The sequence below is a fragment of the Marmota flaviventris genome, chromosome 9 (assembly GCF_047511675.1).
Source record: "Marmota flaviventris isolate mMarFla1 chromosome 9, mMarFla1.hap1, whole genome shotgun sequence".
NCBI classification, from domain to species: Eukaryota; Metazoa; Chordata; class Mammalia; order Rodentia; family Sciuridae; genus Marmota; species Marmota flaviventris.
In genome coordinates this window covers 53,039,239-53,066,325 of record NC_092506.1, presented here as the reverse complement: position 1 = coordinate 53,066,325, position 27,087 = coordinate 53,039,239, and the positions used below count along the sequence as shown (strand labels likewise).

Genomic DNA, 27,087 nt, shown 5'->3' with positions numbered 1-27,087 from the left:
GCTGAATGTTTTCTCTGATATAAGGAGGCTGACTCATAGTGTGGTAGGGAGGGGGAGCATGGGAGGAATTAGATGAATACTAGATAGGGCAGAGGGGTGGGAGGGAAGGGAGGAGGCAGGAGATTAGCAAGGATGGTGGAATGTGATAGACATCATTATCCAAAGTACATGTATGAAGACAAGAATTGGTGTCAACATACTTTCTATACAACCAGAGATATAAAAAATTGTGCTCTATATGTGTAATAAGAATTGTAATGCATTCTTCTGTCATTTATTTTTAAAAAAATCAATAAAAAATTTAATACCTAGTATGACAAAAACTGTTAAACTAGGATAAAAGAGAGATTTCTAACCTGAAATTGGATCTCTACCAAAAAAAATTTTAAACAAAGATAAAGTTCAATGATTAAACTTCAAAAGAAAGGTACTATCACTTCTGTTTGATATTATACTATAGGTCCTTGCCAAGAAAAAAGAAAACATATAAAGTTTAGAAAATGAAAGTATTACTAATACTGAATAATATGATTGCTGACATTAAGAAATGAAAAAATATTGGGGCAAATTATTAGAATTAAGGAAGTTTATAATTTTAATACATAAGTTTATTATATTTCTATAAATCTAAAACAGCAATTTTTTGCTTTTAATTAATGAATTTATTGGTTCTGGGGACTGAACCCAGGGCATGTGTTCTATTACTGAGTTATATCCCAGCATTCAAATGTGTAATTTTGAAGGACAACACTTATAATAGCATCAACAAAAAATAGGGTAACTTGAAATAAATTAAAAAATGTCATGAAAATCATAAAATGTTATTAGAGATATTAAAGGCCTATATACACTAAGAAAAAAAGTATCATTTATGGATAGGAAGTCCTGCAAAAATGTCAATTCTTCCTACATTAATCTATGGATTCAACATGTACAATTATCAAAAGATTGGCATTCAGAACACAGTAAAAACTCATAAATTAATGGAAAAAGAGATATGCAAAAGACAAAGGGCAAAAGAAGCAAACATGCCTTTCCTTCTGTAGAAAATATGCAAAACCATAAATAGGAAATATTATTCTAACTCAGTAGTCATGAGGGAAATGCAAATTAACAGTAATGATACACCTTTTCATAATCACAAGACTGGCAGTTTTAAAATTCAGAATTTTAAAACCAAAAGTTGGCAGGGATATAAAGTAATAGAAGCTCTTATACACTCTGTAAAAATATGAATTTGTAAAACCATTCAGGAAAACAATTTGCTATAACCTAGTACAGTTGAAGTTCTACATATTTTTGACTCAGAGATTTCATTCTCATGTATTTATCCAAGAGAAACTCTTGCATAAGTGCATGAGAAGACATGTATTAGGAATGGTTATTATAATACTGTTTAGTAATACCACTGCTTTCATTGCTCAGGCAATGATATATCCTTTAATAGCAGAATGGACTTATCCATTAGGGAAAATTAAAAAATAAAATATGACTGGGTGTGGTAGTGTACACCTGTAATCCTAGTGATTCAGGAAGCTGAGGCAGGAGGATAGCAAGTTCAAGATCAGCTTAAGCAACACTAAGGCCCTATGCAATTTAGCAAGACACTGTCTCAAAATAAAAAAAATAAAAATAAAAAAGGTTGGGTATATGGCTCAGGATTTAAGCACCCCTGAGTTCAATTCCTGGAATAAAAAATAAATAAATAATAATAAAAAGCAATGACCACATACATTGACATGGTGAGTGTTATGAGCAGCGTTCAATCTACACTTATTGTATCAATACATAAACAGGATGATTCCAGTTATAGGAAGGTCAAAATAAGGCAAATAAACCAAACTAGGGAGAGAACCCATGGGACTTTACCACAGAGTTATATCCCCAGCCTTTTTTATTTTTTTATTTTGAGAGAGTCTGCACTAAGATGCTGAGGTTGGCCTCAAACTTGCAATCCTTCTTCCTCAGTCTCCTGAGTTGCTGGGATCACAGACATGGACCAATGGATCACTATGCCTGGCTTACCTTTTTTTTGTGGTGGTAGGGGGATTGAATCTGGGAATGCTCTACCACTGAACTTTATCTCCAGCTCTTTTAATTTTGAGATAGGTTCTTATACTAGATGGGGTAGAGAGAGAAGAGGGGAGGGGAGGGGAGGGGAGGGGGGATAGTAGAGGATAGGAAAGGCAGCAGAACACATCAGACACTAGTATGGCAATATGTAAAACAGTGGATGTGTAACCGATGTGATTCTGCAATCTTTATACGGGGTAAAAATGGGAGTTCATAACCCACTTGAATCAAATGTATGAAATATGATATGTCAAGAACTATGTAATGTTTTGAACAACCAATAATAAAAATTAAAAAAAAATGGAAGCTAAAAAAATACATATGTCACAAATATATATATTTTAAAAATAGAACTTCGTGAGTCACAATGACTACTAGAAAACAATGTCAAATTGAGATGTGGGATGAATATTGATTAGCAAAATTTATACACTATGTAAGTGTTTTACTAGCATTATATGTACAACTCAAATTTTTGCTTCAGCAAAAACGAAAACTACTATATACCATGGATTGTTCTGAAATAGTCAACAGAGAGAATGTCAAATATGCAATTGCTAATATTCTGTTACCTTTCCTTTAAATGTCCCTCATAAAAATATAATAAAGACTCAATGAAATTTGACATACTAGGTTAAAATACTATTATGGTTTGGATGTGAAGTGTCCCCCAAAAGCTCGTGTGTGAGACAATGCAAGAAGGTTCAGAGGAGAAATGATTGGGTTGTGAGAGTCTTAACCCAATCAGTGACTTAATCCCATGACAAGGACTGAGTGGTAAATAAAGTGATAGGGTGAGGCTGGAGGAGGTGGGAATTGGTGGTGTGACTTTGGGGTATATATTTTGTACCTGTATAGTGGAGTCTCACTCTGTTTCTTTCTTTTTAAATATCCTTGTTTTATTTATTTTTGTATGTGGTACTGAGGATTGAACCCAGTGCCTCACTCATGTGAGGTGAGCGCTCAGCCACTGAACTACAGCCCCAGTCCCTCACTCTGTTTCTTGATCAACATGTGAGCTACTTCCCTCTGCCACACTCTTAGCTATTATGTTCTACCTCATCTTGAGCCACAAGGAATGGAGCCAGCCTTCTATGTACTAAGACCTCTGAAACTATAAGCCTCCAGATAAACTTTTCCTCCCCAACAATTGTGCTGGACATTCTTTAAGTCACAGAAGCAAAAAAGGTGACTAAAACATACTATTTTAAATTTCATTTGCAAAATCAATTATTTTATTGCCCACAATATTTAGAAACCATTGTTGGTTTTTTCTGTACACTTACACATGAGTTACCAAGGTAGGTAAAATAGAATACACTTGCAGAAAGTGAAGACTATTACTTAAATGTTTTCCTGACCTGTTGCAGTTGTTTTAGGGAAAAACAAATCTAAGGATGAGAATATGAAATTAGTTATTTGATTTGATTGGATTCAAAAGCATCAATAAGTCTTTTACCAGAAGTTAATGAGAAAGGGGTACTCCAGAGTATGTAAAGACAAAATCATTACTTAAAGTATCACCTAGAGACAACTATAATCAAGTGCCTATAGATAACCAAATAGTTGTTACCATAAAATGTTAGTTCAAATAAGAAAAATGAAGCTAATCCATTGTTTTGTAGTGTGCTAGAGAATATGAAGAAAGATCAATTTAAATTTCTTCCTCAAAGTTCAGGAAAGGGACCAGAACACTTCTGTGAGTGCTCTAAAGACACATCAGGAAAGATCCAGTAGCTATAGGGTTGAGATGTCTACTACACACAAAGTCTATTTATAGGTAACTTAGTTTCAAAATAAACTGAGTTCACAACCTCTTATGTTAAATTAGGATACTGATTAGGAAGTTAGGATGGAGGTAGAGTGACCAGTTAAGAAGTCGGTATTGGGGGAGGAGGTTTCAAGATGGCAAAATAGAGAGGTAACTTTTCTGGTTGCTCCCTGGTGTAAAACCAAGAAAGAACATAGGCAACTTCTTGGCAAAGTAGGTAAACAAAACAACAACAACAAAAGAAAACAACAAAAAAGGGAGGGAGTGGGGAGACTTTACTGGAATTTAAAACTGAACATTCAAAACAGAACAGAAACTCAGGAGGTTGGATATAATAAAATAAGGAAGAAATTCCAAGTGACATGGCCACCAACATGGCTGGAGGCATGAGCCAGAGCAGTCTCTCCACAAGCAAAGTGGAGGTGTTGTGGGCCCATCACTCAGAAAACACTCTCATTCCAAATTTTGTCCAAATTGGAGAATCTTTATTTGCCAGCTGGCAACTGCTCCTCAGCAAGATGCTGTTCAGGGTATAGTTGCCAGCTGGCTAATAAAGACTCTCCAATTTGGACAAAATTCAGACTGAGAGTGTTTTCTGAGCTATCTGCCCACAACATTTGGAGGCCCCAGTGAGATCCATTTTTCTTGCAGCCAGGAGATTCCTCAGTGACACCCACGAGGTCTGGTGAGTAGGAGACAACCTTGGGGAAGGCCTCTGAGAGACATTCCTCAGCCCCAGGTTCTCCCTCATTGGCTCCTGACAACTCACAAATTGCTTTCCTGAGAGTTACCTGTTCTTCCCCAGGGGAAAGTAAGTCTGGTCTGCTTAAGGGGATATTCAGGGAAAGCTGGATTCAGCATTATTTCCTGACTCCAGGGGCTGTGGTGAGACATTGCTCAGTCCACTGGTACAGGTCTGATCTTCTGTCAATTAAATCTGTCTTTGGTTCCTTACTTGTGTGTTTAGGATACTGATTTGTCTTTGTCTGGTTATTATGAGTCAAAGTCAGTCCACCTCCTGTTCTTCCTGTAAACCCCTTCAATGTGTCCTGTCCCAATTTCAGGAATTCCAGAAAAAGGCCTTTGTTTGTTTGTTTTGTATATTGCCATGTCTACATATGTTTGGTACCAAAATTGGCATAATGAGCTCATAAATTAAAATTAAAAAATGGGTCTGAATACCTTTGGTTCATGTGATTCAAAGAGTTCAATTTAAATTGGCTAAACAAATAAAAATAAAAATATCTTTAAAGTTACTTACTCATAAGCTTCTCTAGGTGGTCAGTTGTTAATAAAATGTTAATGTCTATAAAATGTCTAATATCTTTTGTTTCTAGGATTTTTCTTTAACAGTAAAGAAATGCTGTTCAATGCACATGTCTGATATCTTGGTTTTTAAAAATAAGTAAATTAGATTTAACATATATGGGATTAATCATAAATGTGTTTGTTAGAGACATCTGATTAATCTACAAAGTTAAAATACTGTTAAATACAAAATCAAGTACTCTTAACAATTCCTTAAGGTAATATACTCAAATATTATTGGTGTTTTCATAAATTGGTAAATTTAAAAAAAGGAGTTTAAAATTACTTTGTTTTAAAATGGAGTAATTTTTCTAAATTCAAAAATTTATAAGGGTTATTTCAGAGTATAAAAAAGTGGTTGAGAGATAAAAAGAAAATTAAAAGGTTCAGATATAAAAATATATTTAGTAAAAAAATGTCTGTGTAAAAATAGTCTTTATGTGGTAATACATCTAAGTAAACAACAAGAGGGTCTAATTAGGTGATAAAAAGGTCTATATAAACGAAGGGTAAATTTTAAAAGGTTTGTGTGTAACTAAGTTGGTTATATATGTATTCAAGGTTTTCCCCCTAAGGTCAAATATTAATGTACTTGAGAAACCAAAATTTAATCTGTTAAAATGACAAGGATTTCTTAAAACATTTATTTACTCCTAACATTGTGTTTGTTAAGTTTTATTTTTCTAGAGCAACTAGTCTTAAAGAAATTAAAGTTTGTACAACTCTGGTTAAACGACAACTGTTATTTTAGAGTATTATACTACATTACAGAGTCTAAATTTTCTTTAAAAGCTAAACTTGGTTAATATAAAACATCAATATAATTGTGGTACTATTACACTTCTTTATATAATGTGTTCATATCTTCCAGGTATACAAGTCTTTAAAGTAAAAAGTTTAAGAAAACATTTCATCAAGCTGGTTGGTATTTTCTAACTAAAGTTGTTTGTAATGGTAATTTTAGACTTACAAGGATGGCAAATTTTATTGGGGATTTATTTAAAGGTATTTCTAAAAGATAAGAGCCTGATCTATTTAACGTTTAATATTGTAAAACATTTTGCCACTTTTCCACATGACAAGGAAAATTATCACAGAAAGAGGCAAAGACCAGCTTCAAAACTGAAACACTTTACCTAAGATTTATGAAGAGCTCTACCTTACCTGAGCTAAGGCTCTGCCTCCCACCATATTACATGTTAAAATGGTTCCAAAATAGGCCAGACTTCAGCTCATTTAAAGTTGTGTACAAAAGATTGATTTTATTGTAAAGATTACTGTGATCTCAAACAAGGGATATAAATATAACTCAGCCAAGGTTCAAGATTATGTACAAACTAAATATGTTTTTACTCTTGTTAATTTAGTTTTGAGTTTTCCTTGTAAACTGTAACTACTGCTGTTAATTCCTTATAACAATCTAAGTTAATTCGAGATATTAGGCCATCATCTACAGAAAGATAGTAAATAAAGGAGGTAAAAATAATGAAAAGTTATAAATATTAAAACCCAGTACTCTTACTTTAAGACTAGTAAGACTGACTTGATGGGTGTTTAAAGCCAAGGCTTAAATATTAAGATTAACCAATATTTGGCTCTTGCCCTGAGTCACCTTAAACCCAGGGAACAAGGGGAAGAACTTTGCAACTCTGGGCCTTATAACCTCCTGATCAGGAGGCTAATGAGACCACTAGAGAATGGAAAGCCAGTCAGTGTGCATGCTACAAAAGAGGAGGGTGGTTGGAAAGGGGAGACATTCCTGATGCTTTCAAGGGAAGCCACATGGTTAGTGAGACCTCGACCCATCCTAGTCACTAGTGGAACTAGTGGAACTAGTGGCACTAGTGGAACTAAAAGGCTGCTCACAAGTTCTGCAAGAGTGTCCCCCCAAAGGAACTCTTAACAATAGGTAAGGTCCATTTGACCATTTTGATCTTAAACACCTAGCAAAAACAGTTAAAACCAAAACAATACAATTCTTGGACATTTAATGTAATTTAAGATGCAAATTTGTGTTAGTTCCCCCCACCCAAGTATAAGTAAGACCAAGAGAAACTGCCAGAGACAGAAATTTTTAGTCAGTTTAAGGCCTACAGATCTTCCTAACCTCCTACACAAGTAGGCTTAATCAATATTTGCTAGTATGATTCTCTAGTCCTAAGTAACAAAGATAAAGGGATCTCTACTAAGTAGAAAAGCATGCCAATAAAAAGATATTTTTTAAAAATCAGATGACATTAAGTAACTTAATTAAGTGTTGTGCTTACATTCCTGATAACTCAGGCAATATTAAAGGTTTACATCCCAAATAAAGGCCTTATAAAGCTTTGTTAGGCCTTGTAATAGGGATAATTTCTCAGTTCTTGCACCTGGTGCTGAGAGATTATTAATTTCTATATCTTCATAATATTCATCGACAGGTTCCAGATGATGCAATATTTATTTTGTATTAATCTCATTTCAGTACTCATGTCTTTTTGTTTCTCTCATAGAAGCATCCACCCCCAGGTAAATTTACAACCTGTTTTTCCTGTACCAGACTTTCATCATGGACCCCTTGATTGACCCAATTTCTAAAAAGGGAATCCAAACTGCTTGCCCCACAAAAGCAGCAAGAGTGATCATGGCCCTTTTCCTTACAGCAGGAGGAGATTCCTAAAATTAGAGGGGGAAATACAATCAATGTCAATAGGTAATCAGGTCAAATCACAAAATGGAGGCTAGTGTGGGTCCAAAAATTGTTGTAAGGTCTGAGCTGCTAAAACAACATATTTCGCAGTACCTGGCCCATTGGTATTAATCCTCTTGGGACTACTTATTGGACTCTTTATCTTAAATCGTGTAATTAAGTTAATTTAACAGAAAGTCCAATCTGTTAAACTAATGATCCTCCTTATTCATTATAATCCATTATGTACTGAGGACAAATTGTAAATCAAGGATTTGATTATATGTTCTTAAAATTAGTAAGGGATGCTATGACCTAGCTTATTCAGTAAGCACCCTATAGATTATAGGCTATCAATAAATAAGGTAAAATTATAGGATAATAAGCTATTCTGATCATAAGTTAAAGAACTTAGCCAAAGTAACTCCATTTTAAAAAGGAACCATCTTGGGCTGGGGATGTGGCTCAAGCGGCAACGCGCTCGCCTGGCATGCGCAGGGCGTAGGGTTCAATCCTCAGCACCACATAAAAATAAAATAAAGATGTTGTGTCCACCGAAAACTAAAAAGTAAATATTAAAAAATTCTCTCTCTCTCTTAAAAAAAAAAAAAAAAAAAAAGGGATCATCTTGATTAGAGTGGGTAGTTAACCTAATTAAGAAACTTTAATTGTTGCAACCCCTGCCCTACTGCAAATGTCAACTCTATGCCTAATATAAAGTCCTCACGCTTGCTACAGACACTTGCAACACTATAGTGATTCACCTAATCACTAATATTAGCTTCTGTAACTAAGCTTGCTAATTAACTGAGCTTGCCAGCTCTGTGTAATTGCAGAACCCCTATGCAAAGGGGAAGTGGTTTTTATCTTTAAATGGCTTATATATACAAAGGTGGGCACTGTATCATGGAATATGTCTTGCTGAGGGGCAGTCATGGGCCAGCTAAAGACTCTCTGCTAAAGAGTGTTTTCTGAATGATTGGCCCACAACAGAGGAATAAGGGAATTAAAGGATCCCACATTTTTCAGGAGGCCTGAGATGTGTCTGTCTGGGTACAGAGAGTTTAGAGATCAAAGACTGTGCCTGACTAAACCGAAGAGCACACTGAACAATACCCTTGTGTGGAAAAGAAGCCAAATATCTCCTACCTGTGTACGGAGGACAGAGGAGAAACTATTTTGCATCCAAGGCACCAGAGCAGCAGTTGGGGAAGACGATTCTTGGCAAACCCCACTTGGTCCCAAAATACAGGCCTAGCAAACTCACACTGCATGACATAGAGTGCCTAAGTGATCAGGAGAAAATCAAATGTGGAGAGAGATTTAAACAGGGGACTACTGGTCATAGAAACCCACCTGGCTCTCACTTTCCCCCTCCAATCTGGCTGCTTGCAGGACCAGCTTGGAGAGATGCACCTGGCTGGGAATTTGAATGGGCAGGGGCAGGAGAGATTGAGTTTAGAGACTGAACCCAAGACTAGGAAATGGGGGGTCTGCAGGTGATGTAGAGGACTAAGAAACAGCTCCATTATCACATGAGTGGAACTCAGGGGAGATCCTGGGGTGCAGTCTTCCAGCACAGACTGGCTGGTTCCTGGAGGTGTGTTGATTTAAAATCTCCAGAAAAATTAGCATTCAGCAAGGATCCTGGAGTCCACCTAAGCTTACCCCTGCCTCTAAGAATTCTGCTTAGGGGATTACCTCTCTTACTCCAAAAATCCACCTGGAGGGTGGGGCATCACACTCCAGATGACCCCACCTAACACTGTGAATAAGAGAAGCTGAGAATCTTTTTAACTTCAATGAAAACAATTCTTTAACTTTTCATTGAGATTTTCTTCTTCTTTTCTCTGTTCAATTCTGACATTAATGGTCCTTGGGCATTTATACATACTCATATTTTTTTTCTCATTTCTAGCATTTTTGAATCCAGTTATTTTTCATGGATCAGTTTTTTGATGACTATAATGTTATATGAGTATATTTCAGTTTTGTTTTATATTTGTTTATTTTTACTTTTTAAAATTTTACTTTATATAGTTTTCTCTCAGCTGTCTTCCTTGATTCTCTTTCTCACTTTTCTTCTAACAACCAATGTCTATTGTTCTTTCTTTTACTCTTCCTTTAATTTTTTACTTATATCTTGTCTCCTCCTTCCTCATAATTATCACATCCTATATCACTTCTGTTCCCTCCCTGTTCACCATTAGAAATTGTAAACCCTTTTTCAAACTTACTGTTTTTATTGTAGGCAATAATTGACTGTATAATTTCTGTTTATTGGGACAATTAACATTGTAGACATCACAGCAGGAACTATTTGGTTTAATGCTATATATTGGTTGTTGTTATTATTTGTCTCCCATAAATGGTGAGGTATTGGAAACCTTCAAGGACACTGTAAGTCCACAGGGTAGAAACACTATTGCTTAAGATCCATACTGTTATATGGGTATATACACAAACAACATAAAAAACCAAGGGAAGAAACTGCCCCAAACAAACCAACATATTCCAATAACAGAATCCATCGACACTACAGTGGAAGAAATGCCAGAGAAAAAGTTTACAATGTATATAGTTAAACTGATCTGTAAGGTAAGAGATGATGAAAGGAGTGAAATTAGAGACAGAAAACACAGGAAGTGAAAGATCTCTTTATTAAAGAGATACAGATTAAAAAAAATCAAGCAGAAATTCTCAAAATGAAGAATAAATAAACAACATACAAGCAAACAAACAAAAAAAATTCAATGGAAAATATCAACAACAGATTAGATTACCTGGAAGACAGAATTTCAGGAAATGAAGACAAAATATATAATCTCGAAAACAAAGCTGACTGTGGAGAAAAGATGTCACAAGACCATGAACAGCACTTCCAAGAAATATGGGATAACATGAAAAGATATAATTTAAGATTTATCTGAATAGATGAAGGCTTAGAGATACAATCAAAGGAATGCATAATCTTTCAATGAAATAATTTCAGAAAATTTCTCCAACATAAAGAATGAAATGGAAAATCAAATATGGGAGGCTTACAGGACCCTAAATATACAAAAATTACAACAGACCCACACCAAGGCACATTATCATGAAAGTACCTCAGAATAAGGATAGAATTTTAAAGGCTCCCAGAGAAAAGCGACAGGTCACTTTTCAAGGTAAATCAATCTGGATCTCAGCTGATTTCTCAACTCAGACCCTCAAAGCTAGGAGGTCTTGGAATAAGCTCTGAAAGAAAATGGATGACATCCAAGAATACTATGCCCAGCAAAATCAAGCTTAAGAATTGACAATGAGGGGCTGGGGTTGTGGCTCAGCAGTGGAGCGCTCGCCTAGCACGTGTGAGGCCCTGGGCTCGATCCTCAGCACCACATAAAAATAAATAAAATAAAGGTATTGTGTCCAACTACAACTAAAAAAAAAAAAAATTAAAAAAAAGAATTGACAATGAACTAAAGATCTTTCATGATAAACAAAAGAATTCACAATTAAAGCCTGTACTACAAAACATACTCAATAAGATATTTCATGAAAAATAAAAGTGAAAACCAGCAACGGGAAGAGCTACACTCGAAGAATAGTCAATCAAAGGAGAAACTAATTTTAAATTAAAAATAAATCAAAATGACAGGGAATAAAAATTATTTCTCAATAATAACATTGAATATAAATGGCCTAAGCTCATCAATCAAAAGACATGGGCTGGCAGATTTGATTAAAAAACAAGACCCAACAATATGCTATCTCCAAGAGACTCGCCTCATAGGCAAAGATATCTACAGATTGAAGGTAAAAGGATGGGAAAAATATCATTCATATGGATCTCATAAACAAACAGGGGTATCTATCCTCATATTAGATAAAGTGGACTTCAAGCCAGAGTAAACAGAAGGGACAAAGAAGGAATTTTATGGCTTAAGGGACTTACAAATCAATAAGACATACCAATCATAAATATTTATGCCTTAAACAATGGAGCATCTACATACATACATTTAGAAAAGTGCAATCTATAGGACTCAGTGATTGGGCAGATATAGGGTAATATGAAGAGATAGAAACTATTCCTGTGTTTTTGCTTATTAGTGCCATTTGTTGAACTAGGAATTAAGGAGGAAGTAGTTTGGGAAGGTAACTGGAGACTCAGCTAGTATTTAAGTTGGAACATGCTGACATCAAAATAGCTTTGGGACATTCAAGCAAAGATAAACAGTAACTATTGGGATATTCAGTTCTGGAATTCAGGAGGTAAATTTGGGTTTGTGATACAGATTTGGAAGGCATATATCAGAAATGGTAATGTAGATGAATAAAATTTCCCAGGGTGACTCTTAGACTGAGACATCAATCCAAAGATGCAAATGATCACCATTTTAAGGATGGGAGAAATTACGAAAATATAAAAAAAAATACTGAAAATGCGATTAGAAGGAAGTGGAAAAATTAGGGAAAAAAAAATAAAAAAATAAGGGAAGAGGGTTTTGCAGAGGTGGTAATGGCCATCATCAAAAGCTATCAATCACAGTTAAAATGGGAACTGAAAAGTTTCCACTACATTTATAAATGAGGTTTTATAAAATGAGGTTTTATCAATCACTTGGTTGAGTGATAGTAACAAAAGAGCGGCAGTAAATCTTTCAGATGTTAGAATATCTTATTTAATAAACTTTCTCCTACATCTGAAACTCAAATTCATTGACAGCCAAAGTTAGTTCCTTGATAAGTACCATAGAAAAGTAGCTTCTTATTTCAATAACTACTACTTCCATGAAGTTATGGTAATCATTCATGATTCAAATATCTGAATGTTTTCTGTATGTGAAGTGCTATGCTGGATGTTGGGTATAACAAGATGAACAATACAAACAAGATCTCTGTTTTAATTCAATTAATCCTGGAGTTTTTCAATAGCAATTGTTATTTGAAGAAGTAAAAATAAAGATTCACAAGTGTCCAGAGTACAGATTCCTGATCTAAATTTAAATCTAACTATAGAGCACCTACTGGCATAGTTTTTGAAGAACATAGTATCAGTCAGGTAAAAGCACAGGGTTTATTTAAAAAAAAAAAAAATCCTGGATTTGAACTCAGCTCATCAATTTACTAGCTGTGTGATTTGGGAAAATCAGGTAATTTCTTGAGCCATTTTCTAGAGCATAATGGTGATTGTGGTTGACTCACTTTCAGGGCCAAAAAAAGGCTTAGATTATCTAAAGCAGTCCAGAGTCACATAGGTACACAAGAAGAAAGAATACAGAAGAGTTAAGATTGTGACTAGATGATTCTTAACATGGGGATGTGGAGAATGGGAGTAGAGTTGGGGAACAAAGGTGGGAAGAAGGCACTACCTTTGTTTAAAGGTCCCTTTTGTTTAGGTTGTCCATCACAAGGAGAAGTAAACCAATGAATGGCAAAAGAACAGAACGTGTACATGGACAAAGCTGGGAGGGTCATTATAGCATGACCCGGCAGAGCTGCTGTTATTAAGAAACTCCTAAGGTTAGTGTCTTTAATAAAGTTTCTCTTAGGCTGGTCACATTTCTCAGTGAACAATCTTCTAATCCTTTGCCTTGAGGGAAGGCTGCCAGAGTTCTGGGAACTGAAGAGGGAAAGCCTGCTGGCAATCTTAATATGTATCTGGCATTTACTTAAACCCTTTGTTTGCAGCAAGATAGAATTTCTCTCACCAGACCCAGTTATTCCCTACCCCTGTGATATTCTCTTTCTTGAAAATAATTACATAAACAAATAAATATCCAATTCCTGCCAAAAGAAAGGAAAGGCAACTGGCTATTTACACAACATTAGGAAAAGATTTGGGAGGGGACTTCATTCACTACATCTCAGAGACTTGACCAATCCTTGATTTTAATGTTCTAGCCCAACCGTATCCTCCTGCTTTAGAGATATTTGGATATCTAATCCTAGAGTCCTTTGGGATTCTGTAAACTGGGATGCTTTAAAGTTTTTCCCACTGCCAACTGGGAAAGGCTTTCTTGGGTCTTCTAAGTAAAAATACTTATCCTTCAGTTTTCTACTTTCCAAAATGCTGTCTTCTGTCTCCTCTTCTTCCTTTCCTATGGATTTATGCATTTAAAGACAAATCTTATTATTTTAGTGGGGTTTGGGAGGTGTGCAGATTAAATGCATGTATGCAATCTGTTCACTTTAATAGAAGTTACTCTGTCGAGTATTTCTCTCCTCTCTTCTACAATTGCATTTTCATACTCAATGACATGAAAATATTCTCTAGTTTTCAAAAATACAGGCCCTTTCCATACTTCTGTTTTCTAGCAGCTTCATCTATCAGCAACACTCTGTCCTAGTTCTTGATTGACAAATGCCTTCTGTAACTATATCCTTTCCACTCCAATCCGGAAGCCCCATAAGACCTTTCATATTTCACAGTATTTTCTTTAGATCTCTGTCAGCACTTATCCAATTATATTAGTTAATCCATGAAACTTTTCTTCTAGATTGTTGAACTCCTTGAGAACTAGGATTATATCTTTTTTGGTCCTGGGGACTGAACTCTAGGGGAGCTTTACCCCTGAGCTGTATCCTTGATCCTTTTTATTTTGAGATGGTTTAATTGCTGACCTTGAACTTTCAATCCTCTTGCTTTAGCCTCCCAGTCACTAAGATTACAGATATGTACCACCATGCCTGGCCTCCTCCTCCTCTTCTTCTTCATCTTTTTTCCCCCCTTTTTAAGTGCTGGCAAACAAACCTAGGGCCTCTGTTCATGCTAGGCAAATGCTCTACCACTAAGATACACCCCATCCCTTGGTTTTAGTAGGAAGTTCTTCAGATGAACATGATACCAGTTTTTTTGTCAGATATATACTTTGGACATTTTTTTCTAGTTTCGCTTGTTTGTTTTTCTCAATGGTATCTTTTGATAAGTTTAAGTTTTAATTATGATAAAATCTAGTTACAATTTTTAATTTTTTTCTATTGCTTTCTATGATATAGGAAATTGTTCATTTCTAAATCATGAAACTATTCTATATTTTCCTCTAAGTTTTATGGGAGTTTAGAGTTATAGCTTAGAGAATCTGCTTAATATGCAATAAGGCCCTGGGTTCCATTCCCACCCCACCAAACAATTAAATTAGTAAAAGTGTGGTTTTACATTTTATGTCTATGCTCTATTTCAAGTTATTCTTGTTTGCTGATAGAGTTAATGTTTGCCTGGCTAGCTATTTCAATGCTATTTATAAGGGGGAAAAAAAAAAAACCTTAAAAAAACCTTCCTTTCCCTATTGCATTATTTTGATGACTTTGTCAAAAATGCCATAAATGTGGGGCTGTTTCTTAGTATTCTTTACCACTCACCTATTTGTTGATATTTACTTAGGTCAATACAACAATGTTCTGATTATTGTGGGTTGACAGATTTTTAAAATCAGATCCTCCAATTTTGTTCTTTTTCAAAAGTGCTTTGGGCATTCTCAGTCCTATGTACTCCCATATAAATTCTAGAATCACTTTTGTCAATTTTTAAAAAAAATTCACTTGCAATTTTGATTTAAACTAATTTAATCTATAGTTCAATTTATAGAGAACAATACTAAGTCTTCCACATTCAGTTTTTGCTTTTAGTGATTATATAATTTAACTTTACGTGACCATTATTGTTAATCTCCTGTTATTTGCTCAATTTGTGTTCAAACCACACCCCCTCCACTACTGAGGATTGAACCTAGGGCCTCACACGTACTAGGCAAGTCTTCTACCACTGATTACATCCCTATCCCTTTTTATTTATTTAAAAAAAATTTGAGACAGAGTCTGGCCCAATTGTACAGAATGGCCTTGAACTTGTGATCTTCCTATCTCAGTCTTTAGAGTTGCTGGAATTACAGGTTTGTGCCATTGTGCCTGGCTTATTTATTTAATAACTCCAATTACTATTTATTCAAATTGGATAATTCCTATAAATATAGTCTTTGGAGGTCTAAATTTGCTGTTGTTTGTTTCTTTTGACACTAATTCCTTCTTGACTCATTTCCTTGGCATTTGGTCATTTTAAAATTGCAAATCAATACTTTATTGAATTTAATCTATGGGCATCCTGACTACCTAAACTAGGGATGCATTATTCCAAAAATGATTCACAATTGCTTCTTCTGGGGGCAAAGGTGGAGGGCATGCTACTGAATAGGGACTACTTTATTCTTTTTCAGTGTTCTAGCTTGAAATGTAAAACTTTCCAGTTCAACCAGCTTTTCAAGGCTTAATTTTGTTCATAAATCTGGTTTTACCAATAACTCATTGCACAGGACTTGATTTTTCCTAATTGTCTTTCCTCTAGGGAGGGTATATTTAGAGACTGACTTTCTTTTCTTCTTGGAAACAATGTATCAAAATCATGATTTGTGTGTGTTTGCAATTTTCTAAAATCTATTTCTACATTAATAAGAGGATTCCTCAGAGCATGCAGTTTATCATGATGCTTAAAATGGAGGCCTTCACTAGATTTTCAAATTATAATTTATTTTTAAAAGACATTAGCTAAGAGGTTGATACAATAAAAGACTTTGTGTATCTGGTAAAATGGAGAGTTAAGATCATGAATTTATGGGCGAGATTTTTGGTAATTAAAAAATAATAAAATATGATCAGTTCTTTGAAATGACATGATGTGTAGTTGAATTAATCTATAACCTCTATAAAACAATGCTGTAAAAAGTTTTCTTGGCAGTGAATAAACCTGATAAACAAAATAGCCTTTGGCAGGACTCATGTTCCATTTTAATTCTCTCTTGAGGACGGGAAAGACAGAATAACTTCTAGGTCATGAAAAGTAAAAATTTACTGAGATTTTTGAATCAATACTTAAAAATTAGCTCATTTAATATTTCTTTCTAAAAACATGAACACAGATGTTTTTGCCTCTCTGCCTTGAACCTTTATGCTTTTGCAAAAAAATGTTCAGAATGTCATGTTAAATCCCCATAAGTATGTTCTTGCAACAGGAATATGAATACTAATAAATCCCAAGTTGGTGATAAAAAACTCATTATTAAGAAAAGAATATCACATGCAAGTCCATTCATAACTGGGAAGGACTTAAATAGCAGGTGCTTGATGTAGCACAGGATTTTTTATGTATATATGAAATACTAAATTATAGAATATTAAATACCCATCAATCCAAGTGTATTTGAAAGCAGCAAAAAATGTTCACATACTTTTTCTTTTCCAGAAATATGATTATTCAAACAAGAAAGAAAAATATCTGTAGCCTAAGAGAATCTACTGTTATACAAGTGACCTACTAAACTCTACGTGCTAAATTTTGAGAAGATCTTAAAACTTTGTTCTTTTATTAATAAACAGTAATGAAAGCACTAATGGATAAAAGCTCCTAAAATAGTTTTTATAGTTTTAATACAATAATTAGGCAATCATGGAACTGCCTAATTTTAGGGTATCTGGAGACCTTGATCTGTTAACCCAATTTCTTATTCTCTATAATAACAGTAATTAATTAGTATATGCTAACTAGTATATTAACAATAATAAATTAATATATGCTGGTAATTAATTTTGCATAATATAGTTATGTGTGTTTCAGACAGAGAAGTGTTTACGTTGGAAATCAAATTTTTTGTAATCCATATCTCAGAAATAACCACTATTAAGAATTTAGTGTAAATATCTGTCTAGATTTTTACTATCATCTACATTCATATATATATGTAAGTGTAGATCAAAAACAGAATCATATTGTATCTATTTTAACTTCCTTTATGCCTTCCTGCATATATATAACAAGTTTTGCCACATCAGTACATATATAAAGTTGTTTCTATTTAGTAATCAAACAGTATTCTAAAGAAGAGTTGTATGTTAATTAAATAAATCAATATCCAAATGGTAAATACTTAGGTTGTTTGGATTTTTTGCTGTTATAAACTCTAATATCAAGTATCTTATACTCTTAAGGAAGAATGTATTTCCAGTAAAGGTGATCCATTTCTTATTTTGTCAAATCACTTACACAAACTACACAGTGCTTCTTACAAGATTACATTTTTCATTGTGGACTAGATCACTACAAATATTTAAGTAAGAATTTATAAGAAAGATATCCTTTGGAATGAGTTTGGGAAGATAAATATGTCATGCAAAAAAACTAAGAGGAGTACCCTAAGACATAAAATATGTATGTTATAAAGTTATAAAGAATAGTGATACAATGAGCACCTATATACCTAATATCAAAAATAAAATATTACCCTCACTGTTAGAGAGCCCCATGTTCACCACCCTTCCTCTCTATGTCCCAAAGGTAATTTTCTTAAATATTTTGCTTCTTATTACTATGATTTTCTTTATATTTTTACCACATAAGTATCACTAAATTAAATCTCTCTAAATAATATGTATTTTTCAATTTTATAAAGTGGAACCATGTTGTAATTGAGCTATTTTTATTTCTGCACAAAATTATCTTCTTTAAGGTTTGTCAACATTATCACTTGTAATTACAATTCACTTATTGTCTGCTAAATAATCTCCTATTATAAGAAGATATCATAATTTACTTATTCATTCTTATGCTGATTGGCATTATGAGTTGTTTCGAGTTTTCTGCTATTTAAAACAATGCTGCTATGAACACTTTTGTGCATGCTTCTTGGTGTATATAGGCAAGAGCTCCTCTAGGGAAGGAGTCTCTGGGTCACAGATTATGCCACATAGGCAGTTTTATTAGAAAATGACAAATGATCTTATTTATTTTCTTATAGCTCATAAAATTTTCTAAAGTGGTTACATCAACTTATACATTCACTAATACAGTTTATATGTTCTATTTGTTTCAAAACTTTGCCAATAATTAATAACAACAAATTTAAAAATTTTTGTCAAACAGTGAATTGTAAAAGCCTATCTTGCTATTTTTAGGTGAGCAATACCTGTAATCCCAACAATTCTGAAGGCTGAGGTGGAGGATCACAAGATTCTAGGCCAGCCTCACTAACTTGGTGAGATCCTCTGCACCTTGATGGGATGCAGTCTCAAAAAATAAAAAGGGCTGGAGATGTAGCTCGGTGGTAGAGTGCACCTGAGTTCAGTTTCCAGGACAAAATAAAAGGTATTTCTTCACTTACTGATATAGATCATTACAGATGATTTTCATACACTTTTTAACCAAGTGGGTTTCTTTAATCTTCTGCCCATTTTAAAATTAGGTTTTTCTTCCTTTTTTTTTTTTTTTTTAATTGATTTGTAGGAGTTCTTGTAACCTCAGTACAAACCATTGGACAGTTATATGTTTTACAAACATCTCTCATTCTGGTTTGTATTTTTTATCTATGGTATATTTTTTCATGAACACTATGAAGTCAAATGTATTAAGTGTTTCTTTTAAGAATAGCACCATTTGTGATGTGTTTAAAAAATCCTTCCCTCCCTCAGAGTCATAACGTTATTTCTTGTACTGTGTTTTGAACAGTTTAGGCTTTCAGATTAGCTTTTTTGGCTCTTCATATTAAGTTTTCAATCCATGTGGAATTGATTTTTGTATATGCTGTGAGATATATGTACAATCGTTGTATCAATGATATATTATGTGTATGCACTCATCCAAACTTCTCATCACTATTTAATGAATTGCTCTATCACTTTACCACTAGTCTAAGATGCCAAGCCTCTTAAACCACATTTCCACATATGAATCTATCAGTTTTGGGGCTCTCTATACTGTTCTATTGGTCAATTTAATTATGACTGTACAAATTCCACACTGTCTTAATTACTATAAACTTAAGCAAAATTTTTAATAGCTGAAAAGGCAAATTCTTATGTTTAGTTGTTTTTCTTCAGCAGCATGTTGGTAATTATAAGGCTTTTGCTCATCTACTTGGGATTCTGATAGGAACTGCACTTTCTCTTTAGATTATTTTGAGGAGAACTGATATCTTTATTATAGAAGACTTTCAATCCATAGACATGGTAAATTTTATTTACTTAGGCCCTCTTTCATTCATAATTTTTAAACTAATTATACCCTATAATTCTTTCTTTCTGATATGTGTATAATGTTTAACATACATTATTTTGTTTATTTTATCTGGGTCCCACAGATACTTTTGAACTCTCCATATTTCATTAAATTTTCTCTTTGAAAAAGGATTTTTGCATCAGCAATAGAGAACAGGATGTGAATGTTACAGAATACCTAATAAGGAAACCAGAGTATTTGCTTCTCCTAATTTGGGTCTTCAAAGTTTCTCTCTTTAAGATATGATATGTTTTGAAGCTCACTATAAACTTTTTCTTTTGTGCTCTACACTTACAAAGTGCTTAATAACTAACTCATTTATCATTTGGATTATCCATCATTAATTGCCCTCTGCCTTACCTAAAAACTGACTGAAAAGGGTTGATGTGACTATAGATATTAAGTAATATATAACTCAGTGCTTTAAAGATAACATTCCATTTTCACAGAGCTTGCTTATATTACAAAACTAATAAAATGATATTTTTCAAGATAAACAAAAAATAAATAGAGAATCTTAATATTTATGTCAAGTAATGAGTACAAGCTTCTGAAAGAAATGGTATGAATATTGGGTCTTCATCCTATTAGCTGTAGCAGTTTCAAGAATTTAATACGTTGGTAATTACTAATCTCCTGTGGGGTGGTGGGAAGTATCCTCAAATAAGAGGAATAATCTGGAAGGACTAAAAATTACCTGTAAAGTACAATTCATCATCCTTATTATATAGTCAAACTGTTGATGGTCCAATATTGCCCGGTTTTGCTGTACATGCAAGCCCAGTTCATCAGTGAGACACTGTCTTGCTGCTTTTCCTTTAAGGGCTCTCAGCGCGGCAGGAAGGGTCTAAGGACAAGAGGGACACAAGTGACCAAAAAGTACCACAGGGAAAAAACAAAATGAAAAAACCAAAATCTTTCAAACACTAACACTGAAAATTCAAATGCATCCTATCAACTATTTAACAAAGTTATTAGTAAAATGAAATTCCTAGGGAAGAAGTGATTTACTAGAAAGATGATTAATAAATAGATAGGTTTATAGTTCTATTTATTTGTAAGCCAGCATGAAAAATAAGCAGAATGAGCTTATGTGGTAAATTGAAAAAACATTAATTTTTTCCCTGAGACTTAACAAGATGTTAGTTACCAAACTGACGATTGCTTCAGAACACAACACAAAGCTACATACAGATAGATACTTTCTATAACTGGCCAAGTATCCATAGTAAGAATAGAAGGAAAAATTATGATGACAGATTTTTAAAAAACCCACAAGCGGGGCGCAGTGGTGTACCCCTGTAATCCCAGGGGCTTGGGAGGCTGAGACAGGAGAATTGCAAGTTCAAAGCCAGCCTGAGCAACTTTGAGGCACTAAGCAACTCAGTGAGACCCTATCTCTAAATAAACTACAAAAAATAGGGCTGGAGGTGTGGCTCAGTTGTCGAGTGCCCCTGAGTTCAATCCCTGGTACCAATACCAACCAACCAAACATACAAAAACCCCACAAACAATTTCATACTTTTAAATTGGTCAGCTATTTTATCACTACTCAATATTAGTGGATGACTAGATAGTTTTACAATCTCTTCTCCTCATTTCAATATGAAAATAAGTAAAAAAAAACTCAGAAAAACTTCAACAGATATCTCTAGGTTTATGCATTAAAACTCTTTGACTTCTTCACAAGAAACTCAAGAATGCCTCTTCCAGTTTTCCATGTAAGGCAAAGTCATAACAAGCTTATTTGATTTGGGAAACCTAAAGAACAGAACAAAGGAGCAAATAAAAAGGAAAGGGAAAAAGTCCAAGTATAAGAGGGTATAATAATGTTATAGGCAGGTATAAGAAACAGTAGGTGAAAGCTGAAAGCAGAGAAGTGAAATCTGCAACATTTCAACCATAAGAAGAAATGGAAACAAAGTCCTCAAACATAAAAGGGCTGAGTAGTCATTTAAAGTTTAGTACAGGCTTCTTTAATCCATTATAAAATCTAGCTACATTCTACAATAAATAAAATTATATTTAAAATATAGAATAATGTTTTCAGGACAATGTTTTAAAATATCAGGGAAAAATTATCATCAATATTTTTCTTATAGCCATATAATTAGCATTATACTACAGTTTAAAATCTTAATCACTACTCATTTAAAGGGATTATAATAATGAAAGGACATTTTAGTAGGAAAAGGGATAGAATCAGAGGAAAGACCAGTTACTTTAACATGTAAATCTAAACAGGAGATGATAAATATTTACTTGGGAAAATGGCATTTTATTACCTTCTCAGTCTCCAAAGTTTTATTTTCAAATATGAATGAGATACAGTTTCTAACAACTTCCAGTCTCTGTGCACTGTTGAAAACTGTTGTCACCTTATCCATTATTGAAACTAGTAAAGAAATATAAAGAAAATACAACTGAATTAAACTTCTTTGGCAATTACAAAAGCAAGGGGAATATTACTTCTAGACTGTTAACATGCTGGGCATGGTGGTGCATGCCTGTGGTACATCCTGAATCCCAAAGATTCAGGAGGCTGAGGCGGAAAGTTTCAAGTTCAAGGATAGCCTTAGCAACTTCATGAGATCCTATTTCAAAATTTAAAAAAGCTGAAAAGAAGCTGGGGATGTGGCTTAAGTACCTCTGGGTTCAATCCCGGGTATGGGGGAAAAAAAAAAGACTTATAAACAACATTCAGAATTTTTTTTCTCTTGTTATATGGAACTGAAGGTATTCCAATTCATTATTTGATTACATTTTCACATTTTGAAATGTTAGACTAATGGATAATTCCACAGGATAGATTTTTCACGTTACACTTAACTCTTAAGCAAATTATACTGTAAAGGTAAACAACTATTTTAAATTTCAATCGTAAACTAACTGTTCTGATATGGAATATTTGGGGTACGGGACAACAACAAAAATAGGTAATGTACAAGAGGAATACCAACAGAAAAAGCAGTCTTAAAATATTACCAAGGAAAAAGTATATACCAAAAAAATTAGATACTACAAATTTGTGCATATGGGACTTGAAGGGAAGAAGTAGTGTTAAAAAAAAAAAAAGTAAAGAAATGATTATGGCCAATGTATGGCTATTCTGGCTCAGGAAAGTCATTTTTCCCCCCAGTACTGGGGATTGAACTCAGGATTCCCACATGTTAGACACATGTTCTACCACTGAGCTATGCTGCCAGCCCTTTTTATTATTTTATTTTGAGACTAGGTCTTATTAAGTTGCCTGGCTGGTCTTGAACCTGCAATCCCCTTGCCTCAGCCTCCCAAGTAGCTGGGATTACAGGCATATACTCCATGTCTGGCAGAAAGTCACTTCTAATTTCTGCAAATTTTCTTTTAACACAGAATTGAAAAATTCTAATCTTTAAAGTTATCCAAATATATTTAGTTTATTAAAAGAATATTAGAAAGATATAAATGAAAGCAGTATTTGTAAAAAAAATACTGTAATAAAATAAAAAGGATATTTTTCCAGGCGTGATGGCACACACTTGTAATCCCAGCAGCTCGAGAGGCTAAGGAGGATCTTGAGTTCAAAGCCAGCCTCAGCAACTTAGTGAGGCCCTAAGCAACTCAGTGAGACCTTGTCTCTAAATAAAACACAAAGAAGGGCTGGGGATGTGGTTAAGAGACCCTGGGTTCAAAACTTGGTACAAAAAAAAAAAAAAAAAGGATATTTTCACAAAGAACTATACCATATTTTTGTGCAAATGAAGTATTAATGAAGACAAAAAGTCAAATAAATGAAGCCAAAAAGAAAGACTTGTATATATGGCTATTTTTTAGAATCTAAAGGCACAATCTGTTCACCTCCCACATATCTAAAGACTACCATAGAATATTATACAGTTATGAAAAATCAATGATGAACTGATACAAGCTAAAACAAAGATAAACCTTGAAAATATTATGCAAACGAAGGAAGTTAGTCACAAAAGATCAAATAGCATATTCTATTTATAAAATTCTATTTATAAAAATGGCCAGAAGAGGCAAATTTATGAAGACAGAAGACAGATTATTTGCCTAAATCTGGAAAGGAGGTGATTTGGTGAGTAAATGGGAAATTACTAGTAGGTACAAGATATTCTATTTGGCTTATAAAAATGTTCTCAAACTAATGGTAATGGTTGAACAATTCTGTGAATATACTAAAAAAACCACTGAATTGCAGACTTTAAATGGGAGAATTTATGATATGTGAATTGTATCTCAAAAAAAGCTATTTCATAAAAAGAAAAGATTTTAAAGTGGTAGCATAGTTTAATGATTATCCTTTGTGAGAGCAGTGAATAGAAGAGAGTTTCTCAGTGTTGATAATGTTCTGATTCTACTTATGTGACTTTGTTCACTTTGTGAAAATTCATCAAATAATATACTTTTCTTTTTTTGTGTCTTGTATCTTGATAAAAAATTTACTTTTAAAACAGACAAATACATACCAACAGGTGGACCTGCTGGCACAACACATTTCTTCTCCATTCGTGTAGCAGGAGGTGCATTCTGGTTCTTAGCAAGATTTTCCTGTATTAATTCCTGAACCTGAGCTTCATTAATTTTGGGGAAAGGAAGAATATGAACTCGCAAATGAGATCCTTCTGTTGGGCGTGGAACTTTCTGAAATGCCATATGAGGATTTGGATTCTCCTGCAACATCAAAATAGTAAATTATTTAAAAGTTAAAATAACAATGGCAGATAGTCAGAAAGGGCAGAGGAGCACAGAGGGACACATACTGAAATCAGACAGATCAGTGATTATACTATATACATTCATATATATATACATATATATGCCAAAAACACAGAGTATCAGAACCAAACTTCTTCCATGATCTATTGGCAGCATCTGAGACACCTGGTAACTTGTCTTCGTCTTCCACAAACATTTTCTTTACTTGATTTCTGGGTCTTTTTGCTACTTCTTTGTCTATGACCTTAATCTATTAACAATGTGAATACCTCAGGGTTCAGTCCCTGACTCTCTTTTCTATTAAAACTTACCTCTTTGGTGATCACTTGCAATCTCCTATCTGTTAATCATAAAACACCCTATAAGTTACAAATTCTTACTTCCAATCAAGCTCTCTCCTGAACTATATACCAATCTAATGAATTATCCAGATGAAGTAGCCCTTGGATTTAAAATAAAATCTTCACTGTATGTCTAAAATGGTGCTCTTAATCTTTACCTATCTCTAAATCTGCATTCTTTAGTATTCCCCAGTTCAGTAAGTGTTATGTTTATTTTTTTCTAATCACTCATGTGAATAGCTTTGTGTCATCTTTAATGCCTTTCTCTAATATCCAGTTATCCATTCCGTTGCAAACTTGCGGACTTTACTTTACAAATATGTTTATAATCTTTCCATCTTTCATTGACACCTTGTTTCATTCCAATACCTCTCCTACTATAACAATATAATCGTCTCCTACCTGGTCTCATTGCTTCCACCCTTATTCCCTCCATCAACTCTGTAGACAGAGTGATCCAGTTAAAAAGTATGTCGATTTGTCACATAACTCCTCTTTTCATTCAAATGATTCTACATCTCAATCAGAGTAAAACTCAAAAGTTCTTATTTACAGGGTCCTATAGGATCTGGCCTTTCTACACAATTTTTTGCCTTCATTCATTCTGCTCCAAATGCACAGACCTTCTTGTTCCTGCCTCAAGGCCTTTGCACTTAATTGTTCCTTCTGTTTGGAGTGCATTTCTTTGCTCAAATGCCATCTTTTCTTGCCATCCTTTTAAAAATTATACTCTCCCCCAAATACATTGCTTATTCCTTATTATATTTTTCTCTTTAGTGCTTATCACTAAGAATTTTATTTAACTTATTTATTCTTCTCTCACTAAAATGCAGCTCCATGAGGGCAGGTGTTTCATTCAATTAAAACAATATATATTCTTTTGTCTTCTGCTGTACACTGGTTACATCAAGAAACTGTCTGCATGTAGGAGGTATTCTAAATGATTTCCTACTGAATTCTGATGAGTGGTACAAAAGATGAAACACACATCAAAATTGCAATAATTTAATTAAATGTGTCAGCTAATTAATTTTTATTATTGTTATTGTTTTTGGTGCTGGGCCTCAGGCATACATCCACTGAGCTATATCCCCAAACCCTATCAGCTAATATTTTAAAAGATTTAAGACTGGCATGAACTTTTATTTGGCACCTAGTTAAGTGGAATTATATTTCAAATACTATAGACAGAATGGAATTCAGCCTTTCTATAAAGTTCTCTAGAGAAGGTTGCTTTACAACCCTTCTTAAGCCAATTAGCTAAGCATTAGTTATCTTTTAAAACCAGAAAGTGCCTATTCCCACTGAATCTGTAATCATGTTGTAGATTAAACTCAATATATTACCCATACATCCTCCTGACAGTTAAAAATGGCCAACTGTCATCCTTTATTAGAACTGCTCACCACAATTCTTTTTGGCTGGACTAGGGCAGATGATACAGTAAGGAAATATCAGCAATATAATGAAAATAAGATTGCCTTAAGTGTAAAAGGTCTGGATTCTAGTTTTTGCTTTACTCATTATATGATGCTGGACAAATAACTTTGCCTAAGATATGTACTTAGGTTATCTTACAAGATTCCTGATAAGATAAAATCAGATACAAAATTTGTTCATACCAAAGTAGCCCTCATGAATGCTTTTTACTAACACTCTACATCATTTGCAAAGACAGGGAAAAATAAATAAGTAAATTCTTACTCCAGTGGTTATTTTTTCTAAAGCATATGTTGAAAAATCTTCAAACACCACTGGTTTGTAACTGAAATTGTTCTATCCAAAAAATGGTACATTTGTTCTCTGTTCATTAGACACAATTACTACCCATATATTATCAAAAACTGTAATTAATAATTTCCTAAAACATATTGGGCAGATTTTTCTCTAGGCTGGAAAGGTAATTCATGTTGACCTTGAGGCACGAATCATTTAAAGTATATTCTCTACTACTTCTATCTAATTTATACCTATTTTTATAATAAAAATAATCAAAATTCAAATGTTTACCATAAAAACAATATTCACTATAAGTTTTAAAACATGAAAACATAAAAGTAGAAATCTCCTTAATTATGCCAATATCTTTTATACTTATATTTTATCTGTCTACCTTATATCTTGTTCCAAAAATGACTTAGGGTGATTCAGAAAGTTAAGATTGCATATAACACTTGTAGGC

General features: G+C 33.8%; 1 protein-coding gene across 1 annotated transcript in view; it reads right to left on the bottom strand.

The window, feature by feature from the left end:
* The window catches only part of Sbf2 (SET binding factor 2), a 444,817-nt gene that overhangs the window by 160,813 nt on the left and 256,917 nt on the right, over nucleotides 1-27,087 (bottom strand). Inside the window, exons 14-16 of the mRNA XM_027942390.2 lie at nucleotides 24,315-24,519; nucleotides 22,131-22,240; nucleotides 20,543-20,692 (exon numbers count right to left, since the gene is read on the bottom strand). Coding sequence (XP_027798191.1) covers nucleotides 20,543-20,692; nucleotides 22,131-22,240; nucleotides 24,315-24,519 — 465 coding nt within the window. The remainder of the gene's footprint in view (nucleotides 1-20,542; nucleotides 20,693-22,130; nucleotides 22,241-24,314; nucleotides 24,520-27,087) is intronic.